The sequence below is a fragment of the Balaenoptera musculus genome, chromosome 5, assembly GCF_009873245.2.
Source record: "Balaenoptera musculus isolate JJ_BM4_2016_0621 chromosome 5, mBalMus1.pri.v3, whole genome shotgun sequence".
Lineage (NCBI taxonomy): Eukaryota > Metazoa > Chordata > Mammalia > Artiodactyla > Balaenopteridae > Balaenoptera > Balaenoptera musculus.
The window spans coordinates 87,439,731-87,452,757 of record NC_045789.1 but is presented as its reverse complement, the minus strand read 5'-3'; the positions used below and the strand labels follow the sequence as shown (position 1 = coordinate 87,452,757).

At 36.3% G+C, this 13,027-nt stretch overlaps 1 protein-coding gene across 4 annotated transcripts in view; it reads left to right on the top strand.

The window, feature by feature from the left end:
- The window catches only part of TBC1D19 (TBC1 domain family member 19), a 161,836-nt gene that overhangs the window by 81,246 nt on the left and 67,563 nt on the right, over nt 1–13,027 (top strand). For all 4 annotated transcript variants that reach the window (XM_036852005.1, XM_036852007.1, XM_036852006.1 and 1 more), the window contains 3 exons: nt 7,159–7,231; nt 10,608–10,646; nt 12,172–12,284. In XM_036852005.1, coding sequence (XP_036707900.1) covers nt 7,159–7,231; nt 10,608–10,646; nt 12,172–12,284 — 225 coding nt within the window. The remainder of the gene's footprint in view (nt 1–7,158; nt 7,232–10,607; nt 10,647–12,171; nt 12,285–13,027) is intronic.

The window sequence follows — 13,027 nt, the reverse complement described above, 5'->3', positions numbered from 1 at the left end:
GGAAGGGCACACCTGGGCACCTTCTGTTCCTTGAGCCTAAGCCCCACGCCCCACAGCCCCCAGGGCCTTTTCCAGCCTTGTGGGTCCTAAGTATAGTCCCCGCCCACCACCCAAACCTTGCCCTTGCTTAGGCCCTGCACTCCACAGCCAAGACCTTTCCCCCCGTTTTTTTTTTCTTTTCCCTCTTTCACTATTGCAGTACTGATGTATCTTTTGGTTGTTGATTCATCTATATTTTTATTTTTGTATTTTTTCTAACATATCTTAATTTCCTAGTCTAATTTTATTTTTTACTTTGCTATTATTTTTTTTTTTATTTTTTATTTTTTGCCGCCCCACGCCGCTTGCGGGATCTTGGTTCATGAGCCAGGGGTCGGGCCAAAGCTCCTGCAGTGGGAGGTCCGAGTCCGAACCACTGGACTAACAGAGAACCTCAGACCCCAGGGAATATTCATCGGAGTGAGATCTCACAGAGGTCCTCATCTCAGCACCAAGACCCAGATCTACCCAATAGCCTACAAACTCAGTGTTGGAAGCCTTAGGCCAAACAACCAGTAAGACAGGAACACAATCCCACTCATTAAAAAAAGAAAAAAATGAGATGGCAAAAAAATATGTCACAATGAAGGAGCAAGGTAAAAACCTACAAGAACAAATAAACGAAGAGGAAATAGGCAATCTACCTGAAACGGAATTCAGAGTAATGACAGTAAAGATGATCCACAATCTCGGAAATAGAAATGGAGGCACGGATTGAGAAAATACAAGAAAAGTTTAACAAAGATCTAGAAGAACTAAAGAACAAACAAACAGAGATGAACAACACAATAACTGAAATGAAAAATACACTAGAAGGAATCAATAATGGAATAACTGAGGCAGAAGAACGAGTAAGTGAGCTGGAAGACAAAATGGTGGAAATAACTGCTGAGGAGCAGAATAAAGAAAAAAAGATTGAAAATAATTGAAGACAATCTCAGAGACCTCTGGGACAACACTAAATGAACCAACATTCAAATTATAGGGGTCCCAAAAGAAGAAGAGGAAAAGAAAGGGTCTGAGAAAATATTTGAAGAGATTATAGTTGAAAACTTCCCTAACGTGGGAAAGGAAATAGTCACCCAAGTCCAGGAAGCACAGAGAGTCCCATGCAGGATAAACCCTAGGAAAAACACACCAAGACACATATTAATCAAACTAACAAAAATTAAATTCAAAGAAAAAATATTAAAAGCAGCAAGGGAAAAACAAAATATAACATACAAAGGAATCCCCGTAAGGTTATCAGCTGAGTTTTCAGCAGAAACTCTGCAAGACAGAAGGGAGTGACAGGATACACTTAAAGTGATGAAAGAGAAAAACCTACAACCAAGATTACTCTACCCAGCAAAGATCTCATTCAGATTGGATGGAGAAGTCAAAAGCTTTTCAGACAAGCAAAAGCTAAGAGAATTCAGCACCATCAAACCAACTTTACAACAAATGCTAAAGAAACTTCTCTAGGCAGGAAACACAAGAGAAGAAAAAGACCCACAAAAACAAACCCAAAACAATTAAGAAAATGGTAATAGGAACATACATATCAATAATAACCTTGAATGTAAATGGATTAAATGCTACAACCAAAAGGCACAGACTGACTGAATGGATGCAAAAACAAGACCCATATATATGCTGCCTACAAGAGACCCACTTCAGACCTAGGGACATATACAGACTGAAAGTGAAGGGATGGAAAAACATATTCCATGCAAATGGAAATCAAAAGAAAGCTGGAGTAGCAATATTCATATCAGATAAAATAGACTTTAAAATAAAGACTGTTACAAGAGATAAGGAGGGACACTACATAATGATCAAAGGATCAATCCAAGAAAAAGTTATAACAATTATAAATGTTTATGCACCCAACATAGGAGCACCTCAATACATAAGGCATATGCTAACAACCATGAAAGGAGAAATCGACAGTAACACAATCATAGTAGCGGACTTTAACATCCCACTTACACCAATGGACAGATCAACCAAACAGAAAATAAATAAAGAAACATAAGCTTTAAATGACACAATAGACCACATAGATTTAATTGCTATTTATAGACCATTCCACCCAAAAGTGGCAGGATACACTTTCTTCTCAAGTGCACATGGAACATTCTCCAGGATAGATCACACCTTGGGTAACAAATCAAGCCTCGGAAAATTTAAGAAAATTGAAATCATATCCAGCATCTTTTCTGACCACAACGCTATGAGATTGGAAATCAATTACAGGAAAAAAACTGTAAAAAACACAAATACAAGGAGGCTAAATAGTGCACTACTAAATAACCAAGAGATCACTGAAGAAATCAAAGAAGAAATTTAAAAATACATAGAAATAAATGACAACGAAAACACGATGACCCAAAACCTCTGGGACACAGCAAAAGCAGTTCTAAGAGGGAAGTTTATAGCAATTCAATCTCACCTCAAGAAATAAGAAAAATCTCAAATAAACGATCTAACCCTACACTTAAAACAACTAGAGAAAGAAGAACAAAGAAAACCCAAAGTCAGTAGAAGGAAAGAAATCATAAAGATCAGCAAAGAAATAAATGAAGTAGAAATGAAGAAAACAATAGCAAAGATCAGTAAAACTAAAAGCTGGTTTTTGAGAAGATAAACAAAATTTATAAACCCTTAGCCAGACTCATCAAGAAAATAAGGGAGAAGACGCAAATCAATAAAATTAGAAATGAAAAAGGAGAAATCAAAACTGACACTGCAGAAAAACAAAGGATTATAAGAGACTACTACAAACAATTATATGCCAATAAAATGGACAACCACGAAGAAATGGACAAATCTTGGAAAGGTACAATTTTCTAAGACTGAACCAGGAAGAATTAGAAAATATAAACAGACCTATCGCAAGTAATGAAATTGAAACTGTAATTAAAAATCTTCCAACAAACAAAAGTCCAGGACCAGATGGCTTCACAGGCAAATTGTATCAAACATTTAGAGAAGAGCTAACACCGATCCTTCTCAAACTCTTCCAAGAAATTGCAGAGGGAGAAACATTCCCAAATTCATTCTACGAAGCCACCATCATCCTGATACCGAAACCAGAGAAAGATATCACAAAAAAATGAAAGTTATAGACCAGTATCACTGATGAAAATAGATGCAAAAATCCTCAACAAAATACTAGCAAACAGAATCCAACAGCACATTAAAAGGATCATACACCATGATCAAGTGGGATTTATCCCAAGGATGCAAGGATTCTTCAATATATGCATATCAATCAATGTGATACACCACATTAACAAATTAAGGAATAAAGACCATATGATCATCTCAATAGATGAAGAAAAAGCTTTTGACAAAATTCAACACCCATTTATGATAAAAACTCTCCAGAAAATGGGCATAGAGGGAACCTACCTCAACGTAATAAAGGCCATATATGACAAACCCACAGCAAGTAACATACTCAATGGTGAAAAACTGAAAGCATTTCCACTAAGATCAGGAGCAAGACAAGGATGTCCACTCTCACCACTCTTATTCAACATAGTTTTGGAAGTCTTAGCCACAACAATCAGAGAAGGAAAAAAAATAAAAGGAATCCAAATCGGAAAAGAAGAAGTAAAACTGTCACTGTTTGCAGATGACATGATACTATACGTAGAAAATCCTAAAGATGCCACCAGAAAACTTCTAGAGCTTATCAATGAATTTGGATACAAAATTAATGCACAGAAATCTCTGACACTCCTATACACCAACAACGAAAAATCAGAAAGAGAAATTAAGGAAACACTGTCATTTACCATAGCGACAAAAAGAAAAAAATACCTAGGAATAAACCTGCCTAAGGAGGCAAAAGACTTGTACTCAGAAAACTGTAAAACACTGATGAAGGGAATCAAAGATGACATAAACAGATGGAGAAATATACCATGTTCTTGGATTGGAAGAATCAATGCTCTGAAAATGACTATACTACCCAAAACAATCTACAGATTCCGTGCAATCCCTATCAAACTACCAATGGCATTCTTCACAGAATTAGAACAAAAAATTTTACAATTTGTGTGGAAACACAAAAGACCCCGAATAGCCAAAGGAATCTTGAGAAAGAAAAATGGAGTTGGAGGAATCAGGCTCCCTGACCTCAAACTATACCACAAAGCTATAGTAATCAAGACAGTATGGTACTGGCACAAAAACAGAAGTATAGATCAATGGTACAGGATAGAAAGCCCAGAGATAAACCCATGCCCCTATGGGCACCTAATTTACAACAAAGGAGGCAAGAACATAACAATGGGGAAAAGACAGCCTCTTCAATAAGTGGTCCTGGGAAAACTGGACAGCTACATGTAAAATACTGAAATTAGAACACTACCTAACACCATACACAAAAATAAACTCCAAATGGATTAAAGACTTAAATGTAAGACGAGACACTGTAAAACTCTTAGAGGAAAGTATAGGAAAAACTCTCTTTGACATAAACCGCAGCAAGATCATTTTTGACCCACCTCCTAGAGTAACAGAAGTAAAAACAAAACTAAACAAATGGGATTTAATTAAACGTGAAAGCTTTTGCACAGCAAAGGAAACCTTAAACCAGAGAAAAAGACAGCCTTCAGAATGGGAGAAAATATTTTCAAATGAAACAACAGACAAAGGATTAATCTCCACAATATACAAACAGCTCATGGAGCTCAATCTCAAAAACACAAACACTCCAGTTAAAAAAATGGGAGGAAGACCTAAACAGACATTTCACCAAGGAAGACATACAGATGGCCAAGAGGCACATGAAAAGGTGCTCAACATCACTAATTATTAGAGAAATGCAAATCAAAACTGCAATGCGGTATCATCTCACGCCAGTCAGAATGACCATTATCAAAAAATCTAGAAACAATAAATGCTGGAAAGGGTGTGGTGAAAAGGGAGCCCTCCTGCACTTTTGGTGGGAATGTAAATTGATACAACCACTATGGAAAACAGTACGAAGGTTCCTTAAAAAACTAAGAATAGAACTACCATATGACCCAGCAATCCCACTACTGGGCATATACCCTGAGAAAACCGTAATTCAAAAAGAGTCATGTACCACAGTGTTCATTGCAGCACTATTTACAGTAGCCAGGACATGGAACAAACCTAAATGTCCCTCGACAGATGAATGGATAAAGAAGGTGTGGCACATATATGCAATGGAATATTACTCAGCCATAAAAAGAAACAAAGTTGATTATTTGTAGTGAGGTAGATGGACCTAGAGTCTGTCATACAGAGTTAAGTAAGACAGAAAGAGAAAAACAAAAACACCGTATGCTAACGCATATATATGGAATCTAAAAAAAAAAAAAATGGTACTGATGAACCTAGTTGCAGGGCAGGAATAAAGAGGTAGACATAGAGAATGGACTTGAGGACACGGGGTGGGAGGGGGAAGCTGGGATGAAGTGAGAGTAGCATCGCCATATATACACTACCGAATGTAAAATAGTTGGCTGGTGGGGAGCAGTAGCATAGCACAGGGAGATTGGCTCTGTGCTTTGCGATGACCTAGAGGGGTGGGATAGGGAGGATGGGAGGGAGGCTCAAGAGGGAGAGGATATGGGGACATGTGTATGCATATGGCTGATTCACTTTGTTGTGCAACAGAAACTAACACAGTATTGTGAAGCAGTTATACTCCAATAAAGATCTATTAAAAAATAAATTAATAAAATAAAATAAAATACTGGCTATATCCCCTGTGTTGTACAATATATTCTTGTAGCTTATTTATTTTATATGTAGTAATCTATATCTCTTAACCCCCTATCCCTTTCTTGCTAAAAGGGAATTTCTTGAAACTGAAATTTATTAACTCTAAAGAGAAGTTGCTGACTAATTCCTGTTCACTAATTCAGTGTTGTAGAGACAGCAGGTGGGAACTAGAACTCAGTAGTGTGGTTCACTATTTACTGACTCCCCACTGTTATGTGTCACTTAGCACTGTGCTAAGAACGGGAGGTGCAAATGTGTGTAAGAGATAGTCTCTGTCTTCCAGGAGCTTCAGGCTAATGAGGAGATGGACAGTAAAAAGATAATTTCAATATGGTGTGATTATATGCGTTGATAGAGGTTGAAAAAGGGTAATACATGTTAATAGAGAAGGAAGTCTGAGATTAGGGCCCAGGTCTACTGACATAGAGTAAAAAATATCCAAAGCAGTGAATTTTTACCACTTGAGTCATTAAAAATTGGTAACATAAGTTGCAGTGCTTCTTAAAAGTATAGATTAAAATTAGTTTAGTTAAAAATTGAAATATAATGGCAGTTATTTAAAATTGATACAAAAATGAAATGTGTGTATGTTAGGCTGAATAACTGTCTTATGAGGGACACAAATAACTTAAATAATCATAGATAATTATGAAGGATTAAAACTAATTCCATTTTTTAAAGGAGAAGGAAGTTTGGTTTTAGCAATTAGAATAGTAACAAAACACTGAGGCAAATATTAATAGGAATATTTAATTACTTAGGGAATAAAAATAATGTGAATACTATGGGGTTGTTTTTTATATATTTATAAAACAACAGACAAACATGATTACTTTCCTTAGACATTAAGGAAGTAGTAGAGGAAGTCTGGAGAATAAATCTAATTTATTCTTATTTTAGCAGAGTACTTGATAGTCTAATTTTACTTAAAAATTAATTTAAGTTGTTTTGGATATTTGCAGTGTTTATTTGATTAAGAGCTGAGTGAAGTACAGTACCATAGAAAGCACAGATACAGAATTATATTGGTAATTTTAGACAATGAATTTAGAAAATAAAATTGCTAAGTGCTACATATGCTGTATGTGTACGTATGTTTCAGGAGAGATTTAAATTTTATTATTCTTTCCTCGGAATAATTATTCCTTACTTTTACTGATTAGTTTGTTACCTAAAAAGGGAAAATTTGGACTAAAGCATTACTATTTAAAAGTTCAATAATATTCTTTTCTTCTTTAGATATTTGAATGAAGCAAAGATTTATTTTACATTGTGATTTTCATTTAAGTTGATGTTTAGGTGAAGGTGATTTTTTAAAATAATGTGTAGCAAAGTCTGAGATGCATGGTAATTCTGTGTGTTATTTTTCAGAAAGAATTCTTTGTGGAACTTGGCTTAACTGCAGGACAACTTGGTGTAGATGACTCTACACAAGTGCCTCCTGGTTAGTATTTCTCCCATATGGCATATACTAAATGAAAATGAGAGTGAGGTTAAGGTTTATCTTGCCATTTCCAAATTAATCTAGTAACTTTTTCATATCTGACAACTAACATGCTTTTTGCCTCTCTTTGGTTGCTATTAATTATTGAATAGAATCTTGTATGTTACAATTATTAGAGTTCAACTAGATTTTGTCTCTTTATCTGAGGGTCTTTAAAATAATTTTGAAAACTCATTAGACATATGTAAGTCATTTTGTTGGCAAAATTCTAAGAGAATGGCTCAATAAATTTGCATGAATTGGACACATCTAATTAAATTACCACCCAGATAAATAAACTGAAGCCCCTTCCTGCCATCTTTCAATCTTTATCCCCTGTGTCAAGGATAACCACTATTTTTACTGTTCAAATCTCATCTCTTGCCTCCTCACACTGTCCCTCCCCCTCCTGCTACTCCCATCCCCACTTCCACACACATGTGTGTTCTCTCTCTAATCATACTTGAGAAACTGCTGCAAATTTTTCAAGTGTCCAGATTGATGGCTCTACCTCCTCTAAATCTTCTGCATCATGATCATCACCATCACCATCATCTTTAGAGGATTTCAGCAGATCTTCAAGTTCCTTATTGGTAAGGGTTTCTCTACACTCTTCTGTGTGTTCCTCAACATTGTCTTCGATCATGTCAGAGAAGCCTTCCCCACCAAACTTCCCTTGCAACATTCAAAATACTACTGACTTCTGCATCAGTAGTGGAGAAGCCCCTGAAATCACTGATCACCTCACTCCAGAACTGCCTCCAGCATGCATTGTTGCTCTCAGGCCTTAAGGCATCTACAGCCTCTGCAGGAAGCAAAACTGCACCTGCAGTTGTGAAGCTCTTTCGTAAATCGATAATGCTGCTCAGTCAGGTTTAGCATCAGGGGCAGCACGAAACCTCCTGAAGGCGAAGTAGGTGTTAATTCACCTCAGTGCGCTGCTGCGGGAGACAGGAACATCACGTCCACATGCTCGCCAGTGAAGCAGAGAACGTTGTCAGTTATGAGGAGGACCTTGAATGGCAGCCCCTTCTCTTCATCCCTTTACTTCAGGAATGAAGCACTGATGGAACCTCTCCAAGAACAAAATGGCCATCGCCCAAGCCTTCTTGTATTGCTAGAACATGGGCAGGCAATTTTTGTTTTTGTTCTTAAGGGCCTGGGGATTGCTTGCTCAGTAGATGAGGCCTGGCTTGATCAGGTGACCTGTTGCATTGCCACACAACACCAGCCTAAGGTGATCTTTCCAGGCCCTGAACCCTGGGGCCTGCTTTGCACTCTTATGGATATAAGTACGATTGGGCATCTCCTTCCAAAACAAGCCCATTTCATCACAACTGAAGATTTGCTCTGGAAGGTAGCCATTCTCTTCTGTAAGTTTTTTGAGCTCTTCTGAGAATGCTGAAGCTGCCTTGGCATCAGCCAATGCTGATTCTCCCATGATCTCTAAGTTCTTGAGGCTGTAGCACTTTACATAGTTAGCCAGCCATCCCTCACGAGCCTTAAACTCCTTCATTCTCCTCAACCCCGTCACAGTAGTATTCACAGAGGCTAAGTGCTTTTTCACACATCATTTTGCCATGAACAGGGATATGCTTCTGTGACATGTCCTCCAGCCACATACTTGACGCCTTTGCAAGCATTTTGTCATGAACGAGAGACCATTTTTGCTGTTGTAGGGGCAGCACAAACACTTCCACAAATTTCAGCTTCTTTCTGCTTTATTTTGCAAATGCGCAGTTTGTTCTTACTGACCTCATGGCCCACCTTGGCAAGAAATATGCCACTTTTCAAAAGATCTAAGATTTTAATTTTCTTGTTGAGAGATAGCACTTAACGCTCCCTCTTAGCCTTTGAGGGATTGTTTAGCTTTTTTAAAAATTATTATTATTATTATTTTTAACATCTTTATTGGAGTATAATTGCTTTACATAGCTTTTGAGGGATTGTTTTGACCACTTAATTGCTCTTTAGGAGCCATTTTTCCACAGAAACAAAGGGTGCACACAACGTAAGTGACAAATAAACGAGACACAAGGTGAACAATACTCAAACACAAGTGCTGGAGACTGAGGATCCATGAAATGGCGGGAGACTACAGCAGGGTGTGCCAGCACATCAGTGCATTCACACAGATTCAGTGTAGTGCTTGGCACACAGCACATTCAAGTTTTGCTTTTTGGAACTTTCTGGAATTTGTTTTCAAATGTTTTCAATCCATGGTTGGTTGAATCCACAGACATAGGGGGCTGACTATTATCAATAGTGCTTCTGTGAATATTCTTGTGTAAGTCTCCTGGTGCACATAGGTATACATTAAGATGTGCACCTGAGAGTGACATGCTGCTGTCATAGGGCGTGCATATATTCAGTGTTAGTAGATGTTGCCAAACAGTTTTCCAAGATGGCTGTACTGATTTACACTCCTACCACCTTTGTATGAGAAGCTCATTTGCTCCATTTCCTTTGCATTTAGAATTGTCAGTCTTTTTCATTTTAGCCATTGTGATGGGTGTGTATTTCATAATGGTTTTAATTGCATTTCTCTGGTGACTGATGTGGTTGGGCATCTTTTCATATGTTTATTGGTCCGTTGGATTATCTGTTTTGTAAAGAACCTGTTCACAGCTTCTGCCTATTTGTGTCAGATAGTTGTCTTTTTTAAATTGACTTACCGGGAGTGCTGTATATGTTCTAAGTACAAGTCCTTTGCTGGATATATGTATTGCAAATATAGTCTTCCACTCTGTGACTTACCTTTTCACTCTCAGTGGTATCTTTTGATGAACAGATGTTTCTTGGTTTTAATACGATCTAGTTTAGGAGGTTTTTTCCATTATGATTGGTACTTTAAAAACAAATCTTTGTTCTCATACAATCTTTTTAAATGGCATTCGTATAGTGGGATTACCTATATAGTATTAAGGCTTTTATTAGATTTGCTTTTTGGTAGAATAGAGTAGAAGTAGGGGTTTGCAAGTAAAGCTATCAATAAGTTTTGTTTTGTTTTGTTTTTAGGAAAAAAAGTTAAAGATGAATGGACAGAAACATTTGTGTTGTGAGAAGATATTCTGTATTATTTTAACAAAGGAAAATTAGTTTATCAATCTTTTCTTCTGATTAAATATACTTCCTTTTCATTTCTACAAACTTGAAATAACTTAGAAAAAAGATTTTTCTACGTATAAAGATAAATATTCTTATAGTTTCCTGGAGAGCCATTCAGCTTTGAAAATAATTAAAAGCATCAACACCAGAAAAAATTTACATAATATTGTTCTAAATGTGGCTGATTATATTTGTGTCTAATAATTTTATTTTATTTTATCATTTTTAGAACTTTTTGAAAATGAGCATGTACGTATTGGGCAAAAAGGTAAGCTTTTGATTATACTTATTTTAATTTCTGAAAATGAGATAGTCTCAAGTAAATGTCTGTATCGTATACCCTCAACTAAAACTTAATCTCTGAGAAGCTAAAGACCTAAAAAGGAATAAAATTTAACAATGTAGATAAAACAATGGGAATCTTTACAAAGAGGGGAAATGCATCCATTTGGCTTTATCAATAAATGTCAGATAAAGAAGTACACAGATGGTTCACTAAAAAGGAAATGATAAATGCAGGCACGCGTTTCTCAAGGATATTAGCTTAATCCATTCAACAGTAGAATTTCATTTTAAAATCAAAGAGCCAGATTCTCTCTTTGATGTGCCCACACCCTTCTCATTAGTGTTAATAGGAATATGCTCCTGCATCAGGAGAAAATAATAACTGTCACACTTCCCAGCGACTGTTCACCATGGTAGGGCTTAATAACTGAAGCAGCTGTTAGCGTTCTGGAGAATAAATTTTCCCCATCTTTTTAAGATTCTTTTCCTTATTTTTATAAATCCTGTTTTGTCTTTGAAATATGAAGTGCAGGTAAGTCTTTGTGTCAGAATAAATCTTCTATGGCAATTATATTATCATGTTCTAAACTCCCTATTCAATTTTTCAGAATCCTATTTATTTAGAAGGCTGCATTTGTATGATTTGATATTTTCATTAAATACAATTGCAAGTTATCATGTGGTCCCTTTGTTTCATTTTCATTTAGTGTAAGATTTTTTTCCTTTTTCTTTTAAGAAGAAAATATAAGAAAACAAAACTGTTTGACAAATATCAGCAGTTGTCTAGTATTTCTTCTTTTTTTATTTTTTTATTTTTTGGTTTTGTTTGATTGTTTTGGAGGGGGGCTTAATTTCCAGACTTAATAGCTAGTATTTTCATTAACATAAAGATGAAAACAAAAGGATAATATATTAATTTTGTGAACTTGACTGCTTATGAATAATTTTTGGCCTTTTTAAAAGGTTATCAGATCTTTTTTGTTTTTACTTCTTTAAAAATTCCTCTCTTCTGTTGATTTTGGCAGATAGCTAAAAAGTCATCTAATAGAATGGATATCTACATTCTGTAGAATTCTCAGTCATAATACTTCAAATAGCATACCACTTCCAAATACTAGAACATTCATGACTTAGTAGAATATGCATAAGAAATTTAGGGTTTCTGTAGCTATGACTTCATGTGATCATGAAATCCAAAAATTATTCTATATATGCATCACAAGTTTCACATCCATGGAGCTATAGTTAAAGCACAGTGAAATCAAGGTACCTACATTAAAAACTTTCACCTGGTTGGGTAGGAGGTGGAGGAGCTTACGGCTTGAAACTTACAGGGCTGTAAATAAGGCCACATCAAAAATCCGAGAGTAAAAGACGATTGTCAAGATATGATGCAATTATGTTAGACATAAAGATGAAATGTTAGCTTACCAAAAGATTTTTAAAGATTTCAATGTTATTTCTTACATTATGAATTTTCTAATGAGATTTTAATATACTTTTGACAGTTCTATCAGAACAAGATAGTGCTGCTGCCCAACAGTATATCAGACAAGGAAGTCCCACAGCACTGAGAGCTGAATTATGGGCTCTCATTTTGAATATTTCCAGCCAACCTGAGGTAAGAAGAAAAAGGACGGGCCAGATTTGATATTTGTTTTTCAAAGACCTGCATTCAAAGTAGAAATATTTTTTTCTTAGTCTAATATTTACTCCCTTTTTAATTTTCAAATTCACTGTAGTTTAGAGTTCTAAGATAAGATTCACATATAATTTAATCACTGTGTGCTTAACATAGACGTTTTTGTTATTAATAATTAGTTGGGGGGCTTCCCTGGTGGCGCAGTGGTTGAGAATCTGCCTGCTAATGCAGGGGACACGGGTTCTAGCCCTGGTCTGGGAGGATCCCACATGCCGCGGAGCAACTGGGCCCGTGAGCCACAATTGCTGAGCCTGCGCGTCTGGAGCCTGTGCTCCACAACTAAGAGAGGCCACGATAGTGAGAGGCCCGCGCATCGCGATGAAGGGTGGCCCCCGCTTGCTGCAACTAGAGAAAGCCCTCGCACAGAAACGAAGACCCAACACAGCCAAAAATAAATAATAAATAAATAATAAAATAAAAAAAATTAAAAAAAAAAAATAATTAGTTGGATAGTGTGAACCTATACATACAACAGAACAATAAGTAAAATGTTAAGAAGTGGAGTCCACCAATTTAAATCAGTGAAGATGTGTGGTAGAACTGGGAGTTATAATAGGGAGAAATGAAGATGGACAGCTCGATATATGTAAATGACTACTTTGTCCCTACAGTTACTTTCAAAATATGCACGATTTTTATGGTTTTAAAAATTGTCAGATTAT